This window comes from Canis lupus, chromosome X, assembly GCF_011100685.1.
Source record: "Canis lupus familiaris isolate Mischka breed German Shepherd chromosome X, alternate assembly UU_Cfam_GSD_1.0, whole genome shotgun sequence".
Lineage (NCBI taxonomy): Eukaryota > Metazoa > Chordata > Mammalia > Carnivora > Canidae > Canis > Canis lupus.
In genome coordinates, this window is record NC_049260.1 from 45485377 (window position 1) to 45507587 (window position 22211).

Genomic DNA, 22211 nt, shown 5'->3' on the forward strand with positions numbered 1-22211 from the left:
GGATTTCCGGCTTCCGGCGAGAGCGGAACCAGGGGCGGGGCGTGGAAGTTTTGTTGATCCGTTGCCAGGGCGCGAGCTTGAAACAAGAGTTGGGTCCCGCCCCCCCTTTCTTGTTGCGTGGCAACGCAAAAGGCTGACTCTGCCTACCGAACCTTAGAGGAGGCAGTGACGGCGGACTCAGCAGCTTTTCAGATCCGAGGAAGCAGACAGGACTGGAGCCCACCCTTGCTGAGACAGAAGTGACAGCAGAGTTATGCCCTCCAGGGCAAGAGGAAGGTGGGAGCTTAGCTGTGGCTTTAGCCTGGCCGGCCTGAAGGATCAAACAAGAACAGGGTCGGGAATTGGAAGGACCCCCAGGACAGAGGGGCCAGCGGGAGGACGCGGTGTTGGGTGAGCTCAGACCGTGCAGAGGTTGAAGTAGGGTTGGAAGTGCAGTGGAATGGGAGTAGGGATGGGTTGGGGTGGGAAGGGGGATGGAATGTGAAGGGAGATGAGGGTACTCTGGAGCATCTGGGTTACGGGCTGGGGAACGCTATGGGGTAAGGAAAGCTACGGCCAGAGATACTGTCTTTATCCATCTCCCTCATTTTCCTCCAAGCAGAGCTCAGGGACTGCTGCTGTAGCCCAAGAACAGTCTTGGACCTGAGCCACTTGTTGGCTGCTTGAGCTGGGAGCTTCAAAATTGACACTCGTTGCTAAGAAAGGTATTTCGTGTGAACCCCTGGGAGTCACAGTCCCTAAGCCAGTGCTCTCCACCCTTATCTCCCCATTTTATCTGTCTCCTCCATGCTTCATCCCCATCCCATTTCCTCTTCTCCATCTAACCCCCCTCCTTGCTTTCCTCCTTCCCCTTCTCTTGCTCTCCGTCCTCCATCTCTGTCTACTGTTCTGTTGCTCTCCTTCCCCTTTCCTTTTTTTGCCTCCCCCCACCATGCTCTGCCACCTCTGTCCCTTTCCCTTCTCTCGTCCCCGTATTTTCTATCCTTCTCCTTCATACTTTCATCCTCCTATCACCTTATACCTGCTCATTACAAGGTCATGGTCTTAGCAATCCAAGAAGCTTAAAATATCTGCAAAATCTTCCCCTTCAGTGACCTTACATTGTGGTGACAAATGGGAATGAGTGAGTAGGTTGGGGTTGGTGCCTAGACTTGGACATGGAAAGGGTCTGGTGGTTGCCATGGCTATTCCTGAAACCATTTTTAAAATGACGTATGGAGGCTGGGAAGAGTATAAAAGTCTTAGGACAAGTCCAGGAAAGCAAGAAAGCTTGATTGATGGAATCTAGTAGAGGAACCATAAATGAATTCAACTGGGAGAAACAGTCACAATCAGGCTAAGGGGACAAAATTATCAAAGGGCAGCAATCTCATATAACTGACAAGAACTAGTGTTCCATTTAAAAAGATGAAACTTGGGGCAGCCCAGGTGGTGCAGCGGTTTAGCGTGATCTGGAGACCCTGGATCGAGTCCCATGTCAGGCTCTCTGCGTGGAGCCTGCTTCTCCCCCTGCCTGTGTCTCTGCCTGCCTCTCTCTCTCTCTCTCTCTCTCTCTGTCTCTGCATTTCTATGAATAAATACATAAAATATTTAAAAATAAATAAAAAGATGAAACTTGGAAAAAAATCAAATTGGATCCCTACCTCTCACACTGTATATAAAGTGCAATTCCAAATGGATTAAAAACTTAAAAAAAAAAAGAAAAAAAAACTTAAATGAGAAAGGCAAAATTCTAGACATTTTAGAATATATAGCAGAATATGACCTCAGGGAATTTCTTAAATAATGAAAACTTCTAAGCTTAAAGGAAAAGATTGCTGAATTTGACTACATTTAAATTCATCCAAGTTACAACATAAAGTGAAAAAATGGGTGGGTGCACACAGAAAGCTTCTAACTCTAGAAGCTTGATAATTTATTTTCTGGCTTCTGCTGAGAGTTTACAGGTGTTCATTTTGTTGTTGTGCTTCATAACTTACATGTGTGTTAACCATATTCCTTTTTATGTATCCACTGTAACCATAAAATTTCCATAAAATAATGATAAAGTGAAGGGGCACCAGACTGGCTCAGTCAGTAGAGCATGTGGCTCTGGATCTCAGGGTCATGAGTTCAGGCCCCATGTTGGGCATAGAGCTTACTTTGAAAATAAATAAATATCATTTTAAAAATAATAAAATGAAAAGTCACAAATTGGAGGTGTCTGCCACATTTAAACTAAGAAATGATTAGTGTGTCAGTAATAAAGAACTAAAATTAATAAGAAAAGGACAAGCAACTTGATTTTTTAAAAACATGAATAAAAGGTATGAATGAGCACTTCACAGAAGAGTAATCAAAAATGGCCAAAACACATGTGAAAAGATGTGCAACCTCACTAGCAATAATGATAATGTCAATAAAGATTGTTAATTATAATTGTTAATTATAATACAAACTGGCAAAAATTTTAAAGTCTGCCATACCAAGTATTGCTGAGGATATAAAGTAGCTGGAGTTTTTATATACCTGAGTGAAGTGTAAATTGGTATAATCTCCTTGGAAAACAACTTAGTGTTATCTTGTAAAGTTAAATATGCCTTTGACTTATTTTTTTTAATTAAATTTATTTATTTATTTATGATAGTTACACAGAGAGAGAGAGAGAGAGAGAGAGGCAGAGACATAGGCAGAGGGAGAAGCAGGCTCCATGCACCGGGAGCCCGACGTGGGATTCGAATCCCGGGTCTCCAGGATCGCGCCCTGGGCCAAAGGCAGGCGCTAAACCGCTGCGCCACCCAGGGATCCCTGCCTTTGACTTATGACCAGCACTTGCACTCCTAGGTATATGCTAGGGAAACTTTCCCACCTGTATATATATTTCTTTAATCTACAGGTTCCTCCTCCCTCTTTTGCAATTAACAATAATTATAAACTGGGTTGTTTGTGTTGCGGAGTCCTAGTCTCTCTTGAGCTTACTTCAGTCAGGTTTTTATCCCCAAAACCCCACCAAAAATGTTAAGGTCATCAGCAACCCTCACATTACTAAACCTGTCAGTTCTCAGCCCTCCTCTTGACATATCATCAGTTGCTCACTCTCTCCCAAAAGCTTCTCAGACACCACAATTATGGTTTTCCTCCCGCCTCACCAGACGCTCAACCTTTGCCTCCAGTGCTGACTCCTCCTTTCCCCATCTCCCCTGGGGCATTCTTACCCATCTACACTGACTCAGAGATCTCTTACAGCCTCAAAGCTTTAAATTCCTTTGTATCAGGGACACCTGGTGGCTCAACACATCAGGCTCCTTGCAGGGAGCCTGCTTCTCCCTCTGCCTTTGTCTCTGTCTCTGTGTGTGTGTGTCTCTCATGAATAAATAAAGAGAATCTTTTTCAAAAATTCCTTTGTATCAGTCAGGATAAGCTGAATTGTGCTGAGGTTACAAACAACCCCCAAATCTCTGCAGCTTAGAAAAACAAGGATTTCTCACCCATGCTTGTCTGATGTGGGTTGGCTACATCTCTGCTCTACGTCATCATTCCAGAATCAACGCTGAAGGAGAAGCCCTTACATGGGACATTGCCAGACTCAATGTCTTCTGCTAAGACTTCGCTTAGCAGAGAGCGAAGAGGAAAAAGTGGAGGGCAATCACATAATGGCTCTTAGTTCTGTTTGGGACTAGCATGTGTCAATTTTCCCATTGCAGAGGGCAAAACCAACCACGTGGCTAACCTTGAGGGCAATGAGATATGGATGAATAAGCCTTCTGCAGGGAGGAGCAGCAGATCTTTTTGAACAATAATAAAATTCACCATACCGTCTGTGTGCTATCAGTGGATATCTAACAGACCTCTCAAACTCAACATTTCCAAAACTGATCTCTTGATCCTCCCCCTGCCTCCATCCCATACTGTTCTTGCTACACAGACTACTCAGTTGATAGCAACTCCATCCCTCGGGTTACCCCAGCTCAAATCTTTGAAATCATTCTTAATACTGCTTTTATACTGCACATCTAATCTAACAGGAAGTCCTATTGGCTCTGCCTTTGACATATATCCAGAATCTGACCACTTCTCACTCTCTGCTGCTACAAACTTGACATGATTCAGCATCACCTCTTGCCTGGACAACTGCAGTCACCTCCTGTCTAGTCTCCCTGCTTCTAGCCTTGCCTCTGGTCCCCTCAGTCTATCTACACAGCAGCCAGACATAATTCTTTAAAAACCAAAGGCAGAGCACATCATTCCCACTGCTCAAAACCCTCCAGTGGCTGCCCATTCAGAGTAAAAGCCACAGCCTTTAACAATGTTCTACACAGTTCTACATGCTCTGTGCCCTCCTGTTATCTCTCTAATATCATTTCCTACCTACCTCTCCTGCACTCACTTGCCTCCCTGTTGTTCCCCTGAGTGTGTGCCTTTTTGTGTCCACCATAAGACCTCTGTGTTTGTCCCCTCTGCCTGGAGTGCTCTCATCCTAGATACCCGCATAGGTGACTCCCTCACCTTCCAAGTATTTGCTCAAATATTACCTTTTCAACTATGCCTTCCCTGGCTTCCACATTTAAAATGGCAATACGGGGCAGCCCAGGTGGCTCAGCGGTTTAGCGCCACATTCAGCCCAGGGCCTGATCCTGGAGACCTGGGACAGAGTCCCACATCAGGCTCCCTGCATGGAGCCTGCTTCTCCCTCTGCCTGTGTCTACATGTGTGTTAACCATATTCCTTTTTATGTATCCACTGTAACCATAAAATTTCCATAAAATAATGATAAAGTGAAGGGGCACCAGACTGGCTCAGTCAGTAGAGCATGTGGCTCTGAATCTCAGGGTCATGAGTTCAGGCCCCATGTTGGGCATAGAGCTTACTTTGAAAATAAATAAATATCATTTAAAAAATAATAAAATGATTATTTTTTAATAAATAATTAAAATTATTTTTTAATAAATAAATTCTCTCTCTCTCTCTCTCTCTCTCTCTCTCTCCCCTCTCTGTCTCCCATTAATAAATAAATAAAATCTTTTAAAAAAATAAAATGGCAATACGCCCCATGTCCTTGGCACTCCAGTTCCCTTTATCCTGCTCTATCTTTTCCCCCATAGCACATATCATCTTCTTACAAACTCTTCAGCATACTGTTTATTGTCTCCCTGCCCCCACTAAAAAGTAACCTCCACAGAAGACTCAGATTCTCGTCGGTTTTGTTCTTTGATGTCTCCCAGCTCCTTATAGGAGTGTCTGACAGTAGGAAATCCACAACAATTTGTTAAATGATAGAATGAACATGAGTTAAAAAAGTAAGATGAAGAAAAAAATGCACACTATATGATACATTATCAAGTTCCAAAACAAGAGAATGTTTCAAAATATTGTCCAGGGAATCATATACATACACAGTATGTTAATGCCTATTAGTAAGCAAATGCTAACATTTGCATGATGGTTATCTCTTAGGGTAAGGATGAGGGAAAAGAGACATAAGATACTTTAAGAATATTGATTGAGTTCTATTTCTTAAGGTGGGGAGTTGGTTCATGGGTCTCTTTTATCATGTTTCTTAACTTGCATATAGGTTATATATATTCTGTATATATCAAATTATTCAGTAACAATTTTTTAAAAATAAAGGATCATGGGTATCTGGGTAGCTCAGTCAGTTAAGCATCTGCCTTTAGCTCAGGTCATGATCCCAGGGTCCTGTGATGGAGCCCTTCCCTGCTCAGTGGAGGGTCTGCTTCTCCCTCTCTGCACACCTGCCACCCCACTCATGCGCTCACTCTGTCTCCCTCTGTCTCAAATAAATAAAATCTTTTAAAAAATAAGAATTATAAAAGGATCAGAACTAGCTATAGGAGAAGTTCAGGAATGGTATTCTAAACAAAGAAACACCATATACAAAGACCCTGAGGTAGGAACAGTTGTTGTGTTGAAGGACTTGATAGGAGGCCAGTGTGCCTGTATGACCGCAAGTGAGGGAGACTGATGTAGGATGAATTAGAAAGCTGTGCGGGAGCCGGAACTTCAAACCCATGGTAAGGAGTTTGGATCTGATTCTAAGTGCAGTGGGAAGCCAATGGAGGATTCTAAGCAGGTGAGAGACACGATCACATTTATGTTTGCAAAAATGTTTTTGGCTGTGACTTTGGCTGGCTCACATGCCAAAACTGGGCTTCCCAAAATATGAAAGAACACAGGCAAATTTAAGCCTTCTAGCCTTTTACTTGACTAAAGAATAAGTAACAAATAGGAAATAGTGGTGCCATTTACTGAAACGGGGAAAACCAAATCGAGTGTAATGTGAATGGGGGAAGAGTTGTAAATAAGTTTTTGAGACTTGGAAAGGTGAGCAAGGGTCAAATCATGAAGACTTATAAATCTGGCAAAGGGGGTTAGACTTTATAAATACTGGGGAGCCATCTGCTTTAAAGCCATTTACACTTTTTAAAAAAAGATTTTATTTATTCATGAGAGACCCATTGAGAGAGAGGCAGAGACATAGGCAGAGGGAGAAGCAGGCTCCGTGCAGGGAGCCTGATGTGGGACTTGATCCCAGGACTCCAGGATCACAACCTGAGCTGAAGGCAGATGCGTAACCACTGAGTCACCCAGGCGTCCCCCATTTGCTCTTTTTTTTTAAAGATTTTATTTATTTATTTATTTATTTATTTATTTATTTATTTATTTATTTATTTATGAGAGAGCATAACCAGGGGTGTGGGGCAGAGAAAGAGGAAGAAGCAGACTCCCTGCTGAGCAGGGGGCCCAATGCTGGCCAGATCTCAGGACCCCAAGATCATGACCTGAGCCAAAGGCAGACACTTAACTGACTAAGCCACTCAGGTGCCCCTAAAGATGCTCTTAAAGGTTTCTTTAAAAAGATTTTTTATTTTTAAGCGATCTCTACACCGAACATGGAGCCTGAACTTAGAACCCTGAAATTGAGTCCCATGCTCCACTGACTGAGCCATCCAGGTGCCTCGTTGCTTTTAAAGGTTGTTGGGTTTTTTTAAAAAGAGATTCTATTTATTTATTCATGAGAGACACAGAGAAAGAGGCAGAGACACAGGCAGAGGGAGGAGAAGCAGGTTCCATGCAGGGAGCCTGATGCGGGATTTGATCCCAGGACCCTGGGATCACACCCTGAGCCAAAGGCAGACACTCAACCACTGAGCCGCTCAGGCGTCCCAAGCAGGTTCCATGCAGGGAGCCCGATGCAGGACTTGATCCCGAGACTCCAGGATCATGCCTTGGGCCGAAGGCAGGCATGCAACCGCTAAGCCACCCAGGCATCCCGCTTTTAAAGGTTTTAAGCTGAGGTGTGCCATGGTCAGATTTGCTTTCAGAAAGATCACTCTGATAGCTAGTGCAGAGAAAGGAATAGACAGGGTGACACGAGAGCAAGAGAGGCCACTGAGGCTCCTGAGAACATTGTCTGGCACCTGATTGTGAGACCTGAATTAGGGCCGTGACAGCAAAGATGTAGGACACAGATATGAAATACATCAGGAAGTAAAATCAGTAGGAATCAACAACTGGTGAGTTGCTGTAGGGAGAAAGGAATAGAGGTGGGGATGTAGTCAAGAATGGTGGTCAGCACTGATTGGCCATTCCACTCCACTCTTACTCCAGATGTATAAGGTAGACGTGTCACCAGATCCAAAGGAGGTGGCGGCCATTGAGGCTAGAAGAAATCGAGAAAAAGATCGACAGAGCCGATTCTTCAATGTGCGGACCCGAGTCATGGGGGTAAGTAGGCAACAGGGACTTTCTTTTTTTTTTTTTTTTTTTTTTTCAACAGGGACTTTCTTGGGACCAGGGGTCACCTCACTCCTGCACCCATAGAGGAATGTAGCAGTGTCTGTTACAGCCCTCATTGATTTGAGTGGCCCCTCCAGCTGGAAAGGAAGGAGATGGAGAGAGGGCATCCAGTACCAGGTGAGGGAAGGAAGAGGGCTAGGGGTGCAGGGGAAGAGAAGTCAGTGACAGCCTACTCCTCCAGTCAGCTCTGGGCTGAGTGACCTGGTTCTTGAGAGACAGGCAACACGGAGCCAAAAGATGTCTAAAGAATATTTGGTATTGTGTATGCCTAAGTGCTGTCTGGAAGGCTACATAAGAAACTGTTAACCAGGCTGAGACACAGAGATGGGAAGGACTTACTCTTCACTAAACTGTATTCCCTTTTACACTATCTTGAAATGTTTCAAAGGAATCACAATCAAAATAAACAGAAAACATTGATAGTTTTAGAAAAAATAGGTTGCTGGGTAGGTGGATAGAGATCAGGGGGCTGCAGCATGGTATCCTGGAAAAGACCTCCTACCTCAAGGGCGAGGTCTGCTGTTTACTAGATATGTGGCTTTGAATGAGTCACCTGTCTTCTCTGAGCTCTAGGCTCCTCCTCAGTAAAATGAAGCTAAATAAAGGAAGTGTAAAAGTGAATATTAACATATGGTGGTGGCTGTGGAAACCAGAGCATAGTGCCTGACACAAGTAAGTATTTGGCTGAGAGATGTGTGGTGTGATTGAGATCCAGCTGGCAAGCATTTCCTCAGGATCTGTTCTGTGCCAAGAACTTGATTGAGCAGTAGGGCACAAAGCTAAGGCCCAGTCTCTGCCCTTAATAGGCTCACAGTCTGGTGGGGGAGATCATTGTCAGAGGCAAACATCAACATAATGTGGATAGTGGGTCCTAGATTCTATGGGAGTAGCACCTGCCTAAGGAATCAGGAAGGTGAAGCCTGAGCCAGTCTTGAAGGATAAATAGGAGTTTAGGAAAAAGAGGAAGAAAGTTCCAAGTGGAGGGAGCAGCTGGAGCAAAGGCTATTTATTCAAAACAACCTAAGAAGTACAGGGAACTGTAAGCACAGAGCTCCTGAAGGTGGGTCAGAGAAGAAGGTACTGAGATAAAGCTAGAGAAAGAGACAAAGACTAGACCAATGAGGGGCTTACAAACCATATTCAGATAGTAGAACATATTCCAGGAGGTATAATGGGGACCTATAGGAGAATTCTGAAGCAAGTATATTCTGAGAAGTTTGTGTTAGAGCATTCAAGACCCACTGTTGGTCCCCTACCCTGATTTACCTCATTTCTTTGGGATCAGGTGGATGTCAAAGCCCTCAACAGCCAGGTGGAAGAGCGAAAGCTTCGAGAGGCAACAGAGCAGAGCAAGGAAGCAGCTTATGGTAAAAGCCCAAGGCCCAGGGCAAGCTAAGAAGGATAGTGTAAGGGCCTGAGTGGGCTGAGGTAGGGCAGTTCTGCCTTGGAGTAGGGCCTGAGGCCTGGGGTGTGGTGGGACAAACCAGATGGACCTTTGGAGCAGAGGCCATGCAGAGTGGGCTCTGTCTCTTCTGTGGGGCTTTCTCCATGTCCCTGCCCACCACCCCCAGGTACCTACCAGATGCAGTATGATCTGGTAGCCCAGATGCTAGAGAAGGAACAGGCAGAACGAACACGTCGGCTGGCCAGGAAAGTCCAGGAATTTCGGGAGCAAAAGCAGCAGCTCAAGAACAGACAAGAATTTGACTTCTGGGATCCTGGCCGTTTCTGCATGGAGTTTCCAGGCCGTTTCGGTGACAGTGACCCCTACTATGGCCCAGCCAGCCTGCAGTGCTTTGCTGGAGAGGACCTGGACAGGGCTGCATGCCTGAAAATGCAGCAGGAGCAGTTCAAATACAGCCTGGAGAGGCAACTGCAGGAGCAACGACAAGTCAAGGTTGATGAGAAGTGTTCAGGTTAGTAGCCGTGCACTCCAGACTGAGACCTAGGGCCTAGTGGGGAGTTGTTCTGAGCCAGGTACAGCACCCACAAGGTCAGAACTGTGTGGGGAGGTCCAGTGACCCATAAAGCTGATGCCAAAAGGTTAGACTGAGCAGACCCCAAACTCCCTGATTTCCTTCAGTAACTGACAGTGTAGCCATCAGTACCCACTCAGCCTCAAATTCCATTATATGGAGGCAACATAGTGAAGACAGACCTATCGGTTCTGCCACTTACCACCTGGTTTGGGCAATTGAATTTTCTTAGTGCTTCAGCTTCCTCATCCTTAAAATGGGGATAATAATCCATGCCACAAAAAGCTCATAGAAAAAAAAAAAAGCTCATAGAAGAATGACATGAGATACTGTATGAAAAGCACAAGCATCAGTGCTCAGTAACCAGTAGCTACTATTACTATGACACTGCCTATGACCACATCCTCCTTTTTTATTAGAGTAAGCCCTTTAAGGGCAAGGATCACCTCTTACCTATTTGTACTGCTCACCTTTCAAATCATCCCTGTTAGAGCATCCTATTCAGTTTACCACTTGTCGTGGATGTCACTAATTCTGAAAGTATTTGTGGAATGTCTGTCTTTTCTCCAAAATGTCAGCTCACTAAAGACAAATTTTCTACGCCTGTCTCCCAGTGGCCTCATACAGAGCCTGCCACGGTGTCAGGAGCTCAATAAATCATTGTCAAATGAACAACTGGAGACCAAAGTAAACAAGACAAGCACCCTGCCCTCCATGATCCCATGAAACCATGCCCCTTCTAGAAAAACAGTTTATTTTTTTAATTATTTGAGAGAGAGAGAGCACGAGCAGGGGAAGTGGCAAAGGGAAAAGGAGAAGCAGACTCCCCTCTAAGCAGGGAGCCCAACACAGGGCTCAATCCCAGGACCCTAAATCATGACCTAAGCTGAAGGCAGACACTTAACGGACTGAGCCACCCAGGCACCCCAAAAATCAGTTTAGTTGAAGAGGAAAAGATAACATGCACAAGTTATTCATCAGCAAATATTTATGCTTTAACAGTGGTAGGTATTGTGATATAAGTGTATATAGGACATGGAGGGAACATCAACATGGGAGTGGTCAATTCTCACAAGGAAAGGGAGGCAGGATGGGGAGGTAGCACAAGTCAGCTATCAGGAATCAGTTTTGGAAAGTTGGGTACAATTTTTCCAAGGCAGGGTAAGGGAACAAGAAAAGGGGCAGGAAGAGGTAGAGAACTGGGGTTGTGAATAGTCCAAGAGTGTAGGATGCGTGAACAGTTTCATGTTAGTGCAGCCTAGGGTTGAGGGCTTAGAGGAAGAGAAAATGTGCAAGAATTTTCTACGCCAAACTAAGGAATTGTGACTTTATTATGTAGACAGTGAGTAACCATTTAAGGGTTTTAAGCAGAGTGACAAGACTATTTCAATATTTGGCATATATTAAGCCACCTATTTTGTGCCTGGCACAGTGAACAAAATAGAAAAATCCTTGCTGTCATGGAGTTCACATTCTAATGGGGACAAACAGAAAATAAACAAGATAAAATAGTAAACTATACAGTGGACCCTTGAACACAGGTTTGAACTGCATAGGTCCACTTATATGTGGAATTTTTTAAATACAATACTGTAAACATATTTTCTCTCCCTTATGGTTTTCTTTTTTTAAAAAAATATTTTATTTATTTTTTCCAGAGAGAGAGAGAGAGTGCAGGGGGAGGAGCAGAGAGAGGGACAGGCAGACTCTGCACTGAGCTCAGAGCCCGAAGTGGGGCTCCATCTCAGGACCCTGAGATCATGACCTGAGCCAAAACCAAGAGTCAGATGCTTAGCCAACTGAGCTACCCACCACCCCTCCCTTAAGATTTTCTTAATAACGTTTACTTTAAAAAAAAAAAAAATAACGTTTACTTTTCCCTAGCTTTATTTTAGGGCTACAATATATAATACATTTAATATACAAAATATGTGTTCATCAACTTTACATTACTGATAAGATCAACAACAGCAGGAGGCTGAGTTAAGTTTTGGGGGATTCAAGCTACATGTGGATTTTTGACTCTGTAGGAGGCAGGGCGGGGTGCAAGGGGGCACGGGGGACATTGGTGTGCCTAAGCCCTGCATTGTTCAAGGGTCAACTGTATAAGGTAATTAAGATGGTTGCTAGGGAGAAAAATAAAGCACAAAAGGGGGGACTTGGGGACTTAGAGTGGTGCACAGTTGCCATTTTAAATAAGGAAAACCTCACTGAGGTCATCTTTGAATACAGATCTGAAGATAAAGGATTGAGCAATGCAAACAACTGAGGGAAGAACTGTCACAAGTAGAGAAAGTAACTAGTACAAAGACCTGGAGGCAGGAGAGAGGGTGTCTGGAATGTTTGAGGAAGGCAGTACGGCCAGAGTAGCTGAAGTAGACCAAGTGAGGGGAAGAGTGATAGGAAATGAGGTCAGAGAGGTGAAGGGGCTAGATCCAGTGGGCCTTCTAGGCCATAGTGCAGATTTTGGCTTTAACTGGGGGAGGGAGGAGCCACAGGAGGGTTTTATGTATCGGGGTGACATGATTTGTGGGTTTTTTTTTTAAAGATTTTTTTAATTTTTATTTATTTATGATAGTCACACAGAGAGAGAGAGAGAGGCAGAGACACAGGGAGAGGGAGAAGCAGGCTCCATGCACCGGGAGCCCGACGTGGGATTCGATCCCGGGTCTCCAGGATCGCGCCCTGGGCCAAAGGCAGGCGCTAAACCGCTGCGCCACCCAGGGATCCCTGATTTGTGTTTTATACATAAAACTTCGCAAGCAATTGTGGAAATTGGATTACAGGGGAAGACCAGAGGCAAAGAAATAAGATAGAAGACTATTGCAGCCAAGAGGAAGTGGCCAACAGGCAGCCATGTAGCTATATGATCCCAAGGTGGCATATAGCCAGTCTGGGCTGGAGGGAGAGATCTGGAGGCCCACAGGCGGGGAAGGGTTTGCACAGGAGCAGAATACTAAGCCTGGATGGAGCCTGGGAAAATAGTGCACTCTGTGAGGACAAAGGTCAGAGCTATCTTATTAACCACAACAACTCTGGTGACTTACATACTCTGCCTCGTATGTAGTGGGTGCTCAGGAAATGTATCTTGAGTGAAGGAGTGATAGAGGAAAAAGGAGTGCATAATAAAGGGATCAGGGAGGTAGGATAAAAGATGCATAAAATACTAATAGCTAACCTTTACTGGGCACTTACTGTGTATCAGACACTTTGCTGAGCTTGCTACCATAGAGTAACTCATGCAGTCCTCCCCGCCACTCCGTGAGGCAAGCACTACTATTATCCCCATTGTTAGTGGAGGAAACAAACTTTAACAGAGATGTTAAGTAACTTGCCCAGTCATACAGTTAGTGGGTGATGGAGGCGGAAAGTAAACTCAGGCAGACTGGCTCCAGAGCCCACATTCTTGGCCACTACACCATACTTGCCTTCTCTCAATCTCCATGAGAAAGTAGGGTCAGAGATTAAGGGAGAGTCTCAGAATGGGAGTCATCGATAATGTCAAATGCTCTGGAGAAGTTTAGGTAGGAACAGAAACCTGTCTATTGGATTTTGAAATTAAAAGTATCTGGGGACTTTTGTCAGACTAGTTGCAGAGGCGCCATGGGGCCAGCTGCCCTATGGCAGCAGGCTGATGTATGAGAAGGCAGAGCTAGGCAGCAGGAACAGCAGGATACCAAGGGAGGGTACATGTTGTATAATGAAAACAGCATGGGCTATTTCCTCAAGAGACCTGGATTCAAATCCCAACCAACTATTTGCTGACTGTGTGACCTTGGGCATTTTATTTCACCTCTGGACCTCTTAGTGTCTCCACCTAAAAAATGGTGCTGATCCTTTCCTCTCTGGGTTGCAGTGAGGAATGAAATGAAACCACACACCCCTATCCATCCTCCCTAACCTCTGCCACCCTCCAGCCTCTGAAATCTGTTCCTTGGACCTCTTCAAAGCTAAGCCTTAAGCCTATGTTCTGGACCCCATTATCCGTGTCCCTCCCTCCACCTGCCCCCAGGCTGTGCTCTTTACAGTATCCCCTGCCCTGTGTTTTCAACGTTTCCTCTTCCACTGGTCCCTTCTGTGCCTGCTGTAAACATGCTTATGTCTAACCCATATTTAAAAAAAAAAAAAAAGCATCCTTGCACCCTGTGATTTCTCTGAATACTGTGAGCTGTTTTCCTTTACAGCCATACTTTTTGAAAAATCTGCTTCCACTTGCTGTGTTTTCTTCCTTTCCATTACACCACAACCCCGAGATCTCCTTTCTCCCCACCCAACTTCACTGACACTACTCTTACTAAAATCACCAATGCCTTTGTATTATCAAGTACCAGAGACTCTAGTTAAGTCTTTCCTCCTTGACTGGACCATTCTTGCCACCCTTGACTCTGATCACATCCTTCTTAATCCTCTCTCTTCCTTGGCTTCTGTCATAGTACATCCTGCTATTAGCTCTCTGGCTCTCTGGCCATTCCTTCTGTGTATCTGCCCTTTGTGGGCTCCTTTTCCCTTGCTCCTTTCTTGAGACTCGGTCTATGTCACACTGCTTTCCCTACCCTGCATACTTACTGCAGGTGCCCCTGGCCCTTGTCCTGGTTTCAGCTGCCACATCACCCACCACCTCTGTGCTGAGGACTCTCTACCCACAAAACCAGATAGCCAGATGCCTGCTGACTACCTTCAACTCAGCTTCCTAAACAGAATTCATCCATGTACTTCATTCTGTATCTTCTACTTCCTGTGGTGGCCACACCATGGCATCCACGTATCCAAGCCAGGACCCTATGAAGCATCCAAATCTCCCCACGTCTTTACTCTCTCATCAGTACTGCTGATGTAACGTTCTATATATTTGGCCTGCTTTAAGCCCTCCAAGATGGCTTCGCTACCTCCATTGTCTCCCACCAGCCTGACTGTTTTCTATATTGGCCCCCAGAAGGAGCTTTCTAAAATATAAATCTGTGTTGCCCCCTTACTTAAAATATTTCCATTTTTCCACCACCTACAGGGCAAGTTTCTGGCCCTTTATCTCACCCCTGCAAAGTTCCCTAGCCACTTGCATTTTATGCTCCAGCAAGAGCAGATTAATTATAGTTTCAGACACAGACCATACGGTGTCTTGATTTCCTTCATCCATTTGACAAATATTTATTGAGCACCTACTATGTGCCAGGCTCTGATCTGGGTGCTGGGCATGGTAGTAAATAAAACTGACAAAATCCCTGCCCTCAACAATGTTACTTTCTATTGAGGAGAGAGACAGGCAATAGACAAAATAACTGAAATGTTGAGTATATGGGATGGTGACAAATTGTAGGGAGAAAAATCAGGGAAGGGGGATAAATATTGGGGACAGGAAGGTTGCAATTTTAGGTAGGAGACACAGGGAAGGCCTCACTGAAGTGGCAATATTTGAGCAAGGCCTAGGGGAAGCAAGAGAAAACATGAGCCAAGAATAACATCTGTTGCAAATCCCTGATGCAGGAGTATCTGGCATGATCTAGAAACTGCAAGGAGACTGGTGTGGCTGGACTAAAACATGCCCTGGAATGCCCTTTGCTCTTTCTTTCTATACACAACACACATTTCAAGGATCACCTCCTCCTGGAGGTCTTCCTCTCACCTTCCTCACAAAGCTCTCATTAATGCCCTGTATACACCTCTTTCATTGCCCTTCCTACATTGTGGTATGATCTATGTTTGATCCATCTCCCTGCATCTTTCATTTAGGCACTTGAGAAATCCTTGTTGCTGCTACTGTGGCTATCCCTAAGCCCCCAAAAGTAACTCCTTCCACATCCTACAATTAGAACATTCTCCTCCCAAACATACACATCCACACATCTACCAAGCTTGTTGAACAAATGGCTGAATGAGTGAACCAGGAATGGAGCAGGCCACTATAGTGCCTGGCCATATTTTTCTGTGTAGATATGCTCAATGACCAGCTGCGCCTAGCCATGGACATGCGGGCCACCCAGTTGGCCAAGCTAGAGGAGTCCTGCCGTGTGGCCATGATGTCTGCCATGGCCAATGCCAACAAAGCCCAGGTATGGCCTGAGCCACTCAGTATACCGGGCTCTCCCCAACCCCTTGAACAAAGCCCTGGGGAACTTAGCCATGTCTTTGCCCACACAACCTTTCTTGAATCAGCACCAGCCCCTTCATCTACCTGAGGGTATCTCCTTTCACCTAAGGACCCTCTGAGGACAGAAGATGCTCTTCCCCACATCCAGATTCAGGATGACCGGAGAACAGAACATCACCTTCCCTTCCCCAGCCACTCAGTCTAAGGGTTTCCAGAGGGCAGGAAGTTCCCTGTCCATTCCGCTTCCCCCATGTTAGGTCATTCAAAGGCCAGGCAAGATCTGTTCCCTCTCTCCCAAAGACGGAGGAGAGTAGGGCCATGTCTTCCCCTCCCCTGTGACTGAGAGTTCCCTGAAGTTGGGCACCCAAATGCTCATATTCAGGGGCCCCACCAGGCAGCTGAACTGGCTGAACGGCAGCGCCGTGAGCATCAGCGTGAACAGGAGGCCAATTTCATGGAGATCCAGAACCAGATCACGAGTGACCTACTGACTGAGAACCCTCAGGTTGCTCAGCACCCAGTGGCTCCCCACCGGGTCTTGCCCTATTGTTGGAAGGGCATGACTCCAGAGCAGAGAACTGCCATCAGGAAAGTCCAGGAGGTGCAACGCCACGAAAAGGAGGCACAGCGCCAGGCCGAACAAGCACTGGATGTCAAATGGGAAAACCAGGCCTTGCACTCAGCCCAGGCAGCAATGGAGTTAGAAGAGCAGGAGAGGGAACTTTGTGCTGAATTTCGAAGGGGTCTGGGGTCTTTCAATCAGCAGCTGGCTATGGAGCAAAAAGCCCAGTAAGTTCTAGGGGTGGGGGACATGGATGAATGCCAAGGGAGGGATGGGAAGGGCCAGAGGGAGAGGAAAAGTTCATCAGCATCAGAGGCCTCTGAACTTCTTTCACAGGCAGAATTATCTGAATTCCATAATCTACACCAATCAGCCTACAACCCAATATCACCTGCAGTTCAACACCAGCAGCCGCTGAGCTCCAAATGACCATCATTCTCTTCTCCCTCACTGAGCTCATGAAAGCTGGGAGTCAGAGAGGAAGAGGCTGCAGACTCCCTTCCCAAATCCATTCCCCCACTATCCCTGCCTTTGGCCCTAGATAATAAAGTTATTACTAACATCAAGGCCATGTGTTGTAATGGGACACAAAAGGTATGAGGTGCTGCCTTTCCCACCCAACCCCTAGGCCTGCATCTGACCCTGTTAGTCTTCACCCATTCACCTGACTTCCCCATGCCAGTTTCCCCAGCACACAGCGTTACCCACTCCCTGTGAGAAAGAGAGACTTTATTAGGCACAGAGTGTTGAGCAGTTACAAGATGGCTACTGGACTTCCTCCCAAGCTGTAGTACAGTACTCCAAGGGAAGCAAGAAAAGAAGGGCACATGTTTTCTCTGCCCCTTGCCTTCAAGGCTGCATGCGGATGGCCCCATCCAGCCGGATGACCTCTCCGTTGATGAATGGATTCTCGATGATGGCTTGTACCAGATGAGCATACTCAGCGGGATCACCCAGTCGGTTGGGGAAGGGCACTTGGCTGGCCAAGAAGTTGCGCACTTTTTCTGGGAGGCTGGTCAGCAGCGGGGTGCCAAATAGGCCTAGGCAAGACAGTCGGAGTCAGAGGCTCATCCTTCCTTTCTTATTTCCCTGGTCCCTTCTCACTTTAGCTCTACCATCGGGTACTTCCCGATGCCCAGAAATGGAAGGCTACTGCTGCTTAGCCGGGAGATACTTTCCGTCCTCTCAACTGCCCATGAATCCTACCTACCCTATACCAGGTGTGGCAGGGAGGGAATATGTCTACCTGGAGCAATGGTCATCACTCGGATGCCCACAGGAGCCAGATCCCGAGCAATGGGCAGGGTCATGCCCACTATGCCCCCTTTGGAAGCAGAGTATGCAGCTTGTCCAACCTGGGGAAGGAGTAGAGGTCATACATGGAAGGGCCCTAACAAGTCACCAAAGAGGCACAAGCCATAACCCCTACCCACACACCTGGCCCTCAAAGGCAGCCACGCTGGCAGTGTTGATGATGACCCCACGTTGGCCTCCCTGGTCTGGTTCATTCTGGCCCATCTCACCAGCTACCAGGCGGATCACATTGAAGGTGCCTAAGAGATTCACCTGAAAGACCAGAAGAGACATGGTGTAGGACCATTTGTCCCCTAAAATCTTTGGGGGCACCCACAGCCAAATACCTCTTACAGCCCTCAGAGGCCTTACATTGAGAACTCGCTGGAAGTCCTCCAAGGTATGGGCCTGATTCTTCTTTAAGTTGTATGTCTTGATGGCCACTGCAATACCTGCACAGTTGACTGCCACATCCACACGGCCGAACTTTTCTTTTGCTAGAGTCAGGGCTGCTTGCACGTCCTTCTCTGAGGTCACCTTCAAAGGGAGAAGTGGAGAAGGTATTCATCTCCCAGCACACACACTCACCACTAAACCTGGGCAAGGGGAGAGCAAGTCCAGTCTTTGAGTAACAACAGAATTCTGTAAGCAAGGAGGAGGCCAAAAGAAAACATGAGAGTGGGGCAAAAGTGAAAATGTGAGATACTGTAGAGCAGTGTCACATTTTTCAAATCTATATCCTGTTTCGATAAATTCACATACCCCTGGAGATTTCTGTAGACCAGAGCAGTTTCAAGAATTATTATGATGATGAACTGGTTTTTTTTGTACCTCGACTTTCCAAGATGATTTCACCAAGCTTGCTTTCCGTAGCCTCATAAAAAAATTTTCAACTTTGTAAATACAAAATTATAGGGCACAATATGCATTTTCAAACTATACATACCCCCTCCGCGAGATTCTGATATATCCAATTCCCATCCCCACTGCTGTGGCTCCAGGCTTTGTACATTCCTTATTGCAGGTGCTCCCACAGTGCTTGACAGATGGCTCAGGCCAAAAGGGACAAGGAGATGGGTCCACTGTCCACACAGACCCTTACCGAAGGGGACCCCACGGGTTCCCAGGCCAGTTTCAGTGACCTCATGCTCACACTTACATCAGCTGCGGCAAAGGTGCAGTTCTTCCCCAACTTCTTGGCTTGTACCTCGCCATCAGAGTTGGGCAGGTCCAGAAGCACAGCAGTGGCCCCTTGCCCCACCAGTCGCTCTGCCGTGGCCAGACCTAAACCAGAGGCTCCTCCGGTTACTAGAGCAACCAGGCCCTGTGAAGAAAGGAACGGTCAACGGTACTCGATGCAGACCAACCCCACCCTTTCATCTGCCTGTTTGTTCTCCAGGCTTCTGCAACGGAGGCTCCCCGGGGTGACCCAGGTGTGTTTCCTCTCCTTCAGAATAGGACCTCTGGGTGTCTCATCCCCAGACAGCCCATCCAGTCACCCCACACACATATGCGTAGGAGAGTTGACCTTCACCTCCCGAGCCCAACCGCCGCACTAGCAGGCCTAGACAAGTGTGATCCTTTCTCCCAGCACCGATCTCTACCCCCTAGAGCCACGGCCGCGTGGTCCCAGCAGGCGCAGCGGACCAGCCAGTAGATGCGAAGTCCCAACTACCTTCACGCCCCGACAGGCCGCAGCCATTTTGCTCCGAACTCTCCGCGGGCAGGGCGGTGGGGCAGGCGCAGATTGGCCGACGCAGAGGCGTGTGGCGGGGCGGGCGAGGGGGCGGGCCGCTGCGCCAGACTCCGGGGCGTGGCGTCGGCTGCTCGCCGCCGCAGCCCAGAGGGCGAGGCTTCGGCGAGGTGCCTCCAGAGTTCTTTCACCTGGGGTAAGAACTCCGTAGCAGCCGCACAATGGCAACCACCCTCTCCGCCCGACTGTCAGCCTAGTTTCTGGGCAGGCGGCCAGCTCTGCGGGAAGTAGGCGGACAGGAGATTGGGAGTTTTCCTTACCTCTCAGAAAAAGCCTTCATTCAAGCATAAACATATGAGAGACTCCTATATGCCAGGCTCTGTGCGGGTCCCTGGGGACGATACCAAGAGGAATACTAAAAGGTTCGTGCTTTACAGAAGGACACACTTCAGTTGGGGGAAAAAGGTAATTACAGTACAGACACAGACAAAGGAAGGGGCAGAGAACTAAATTCTGAGACAGACACGGATAGCCAAAGATGGAGATTCTGAGAGCCACTGAAGAGAAATATGTTAAGGAAGAGATCAGAGAAACAGATGCCAGACAGGATCACAGATATGGATATGGGGAACCACTAAGAGACAGAGAAGCTGGGAGACAGACATTCTGAGACAGAGCTGTTGAGACGCATAAGCCCAGAGAGGCATAAACAGAGAAACAAAAACATTGTTCATCAATTCAGCCTTTGCTACTGTCCCCTGTGTCAAACCTATTTTACATCCCAAAGCCCACATTAATCACACGTTGCTGACTGGACCTCAACCAGACACTGTCACTTTAGTTTCAGGTCTTTGGTCATCCTGGAACATCTTTCAACCAGCATCCCAATTAGAATCTTGAGGGATGCCTGGGTGGTTTAGTGATTGAGCAACCGCCTTCGGCTCAGGGTGTGATCCCGGAGTTGTGGGATCGGAGTTCTGGGATAGAGTTCTGCATTGGGCTTCCTGCAGCAAGCCTGCTTCTCCCTCTGAGGCCTATGTCTCTGCCTCTCTGTCTCTCATGAGTAGATAAATAAAATCTTAAAAAAAAAAAAAAGACTCTTGGGATCCCTGGGTGGCGCAGCGGTTTAGCGCCTGCCTTTGGCCCGGGGCGCGATCCTGGAGACCCGGGATCGAATCCCATGTCGGGCTCCCGGGGCATGGAGCCTGCTTCTGTCTCTGCCTGTCTCTCTCTCTCTCTCTCTCTCTCTCTCTGATATGACTATCATAAATAAATAAAAAATTTAAAAAAAAGAATCTTGAGCCCACCTAATCTACCTAATCTGACTTCCTTTTATACTCTTCCCCAAACCAATATCTTCAGGCCATAGATCTTTATCTATATTTTCAGCCCCATTAGTCTTTATGTTTCCTCTGTCTGAAGTATCTCCCAACATGCTTTCCCACCCAGAAGACTTCCCTCCCAGCCAAGTTGTTGACAACCACCACACTCATGGTTGCTATACCATATTCCTCAAATGATTTAGCACAAGATTTATAATCTTTCTGATGACATGAAGTCCCCCCAGCAATTTATACCACTCTTCACTGAACCCAATATGCTCCAGCCACAGTGGCCTCTTTGTGTTCATCTTTGTGTTAGCTGCTCCCTCTGCTTGGAATTCTCGCTCCCTGATGTTTGCATGACTGCCTTTTTCTTCTTTTGATCATTTAGAACTAAGCTTAAATGTCACCTCCTCTCTCTGACCACTTAAGCTGTAGACACCTACTTGCTATCCCATTATGTTGGAGGAGTTTATCGAGGACGTGACCACTGGTTGACCTGAGAGCTGGAGCGAGGCAATGGGTATCTCTTCACCCTTTCCCCTGTCTTTGGAATGTAGGCTCTGCCCAGTCTTCCCACGGCTGGAGCCATTTCAGGGACATAGCCTTGAGAGAGTAAGATGTTGTTGAGACCATCTGGAATGAACACATGCTTGAAACCAGCTAAAGCCTCTACATAAATTTTTAAGATTCCAGTCGGTGGCTGCAGAGATCTACTCCTCTTCCAGCTGTCCAAGACAAGTCTTGTATGTAAATTCCCTGGTTTATTAAATCTGCCACCTGCCGATCTGGAGTAATCTGACTCTGGTCTCTCCATGTTCTCCATGTACAGGTGCCAATTTGTGAGCCACCACGTTGCATATTTGAATTCTCTGCATAGCACTTACAGGTCATCTTTTTTCTAACCTTGGGGCTAGATGCACTTTGGAATTCAAATTTTTTTCAATTTTAGAAAGGAAGACTTACTGTATATTACATAACTCTGTATACTGCATATACTGTATACTATGTAACTACCGAGAAAGGTCTAGAGCATAACTTATAATGAAACATTAATATTTCTAGAATGAAAAGTATGAACGTTAACATGAAGTGTGAATCAAGACTATAGATAGCCTCACATTACCTCAGGTCAGGTTTTGTCACCTAATGAGTTTGGGTTCCAAAGTATGAGAAAACAACCTTATGCTTTTCAGAACTTTGGGGGTCATGGAATTATGCCTAAAGGCTTGAGCCTTGTCTAACCTTGTTTTGTTGTTGTTGTTAAATTTTTTTTAATTTTTTTAAATTTATTTATGATAGTCACAGAGAGAGAGAGAGACAGAGAGAGAGAGAGGCAGAGGGAGAAGCAGGCTCCATGCACCGGGAGCCCAACGTGGGATTCGATCCCAGATCTCCAGAATCGTGCCCTGGGCCAAAGGCAAGCGCCAAACCACTGCGCCACCCAGGGATCCCCTGTCTAACCCAGTTTTGTGTGTGTGTG

General features: G+C 46.4%; 2 protein-coding genes across 4 annotated transcripts; one reads left to right on the forward strand and one right to left on the reverse strand.

Moving 5' to 3' along the window:
* The first annotated feature begins 8 nt into the window (after positions 1-8).
* Positions 9-16986, forward strand: RIBC1 (RIB43A domain with coiled-coils 1). 3 transcript variants are annotated; one of them, XM_038587499.1, is made up of 8 exons: positions 9-390; positions 602-704; positions 7609-7725; positions 9083-9164; positions 9369-9713; positions 15702-15820; positions 16241-16647; positions 16757-16986. In XM_038587499.1, the coding sequence occupies exons 3-8, from the start codon at positions 7609-7611 to the stop codon at positions 16836-16838; spliced, it is 1152 nt and encodes a 383-aa protein (XP_038443427.1). In that variant the 5' UTR covers positions 9-390; positions 602-704; the 3' UTR covers positions 16839-16986. The 3 variants fall into 3 exon arrangements, with proteins under 3 accessions (XP_038443427.1, XP_038443426.1, XP_038443428.1); XM_038587498.1 differs by having other exon boundaries at positions 9-276; XM_038587500.1 differs by having other exon boundaries at positions 11-276; positions 16253-16647.
* A 146-nt stretch (positions 16987-17132) lies between these two features.
* On the reverse strand, positions 17133-19543 carry HSD17B10 (hydroxysteroid 17-beta dehydrogenase 10). The gene is made up of 6 exons (XM_038587501.1): positions 19389-19543; positions 18873-19037; positions 18086-18250; positions 17858-17986; positions 17667-17775; positions 17133-17460 (listed from the first exon to the last, which is right to left on the reverse strand). Exons 1-6 carry the CDS (start codon positions 19413-19415, stop codon positions 17270-17272), a joined length of 786 nt encoding a protein of 261 aa, XP_038443429.1. The 5' UTR covers positions 19416-19543; the 3' UTR covers positions 17133-17269.
* Between the last annotated feature and the right edge of the window lie 2668 nt (positions 19544-22211).

What these genes read in the sequence shown, in the direction of transcription:
- RIBC1 (XM_038587499.1), top strand. Translation starts at nt 7,609, where the DNA reads ATGTATAAGGTAGACGTGTCACCAGATCCAAAGGAGGTGGCGGCCATT. An exon ending in CCAATGCCAACAAAGCCCAG is followed by an intron (nt 15,821 to 16,240) that starts GTATGGCCTGAG and finishes GCTCATATTCAG; the next exon opens with GGGCCCCACCAGGCAGCTGA. An exon ending in GCTATGGAGCAAAAAGCCCA is followed by an intron (nt 16,648 to 16,756) that starts GTAAGTTCTAGG and finishes CTTCTTTCACAG; the next exon opens with GCAGAATTATCTGAATTCCA.
- HSD17B10 (XM_038587501.1), bottom strand. Translation starts at nt 19,415, where the DNA reads ATGGCTGCGGCCTGTCGGGGCGTGAAG. An exon ending in CGGCCTGTCGGGGCGTGAAG is followed by an intron (nt 19,038 to 19,388) that starts GTAGTTGGGACT and finishes CTTTCTTCACAG; the next exon opens with GGCCTGGTTGCTCTAGTAAC. An exon ending in GCACCTTTGCCGCAGCTGAT is followed by an intron (nt 18,251 to 18,872) that starts GTAAGTGTGAGC and finishes CTCCCTTTGAAG; the next exon opens with GTGACCTCAGAGAAGGACGT.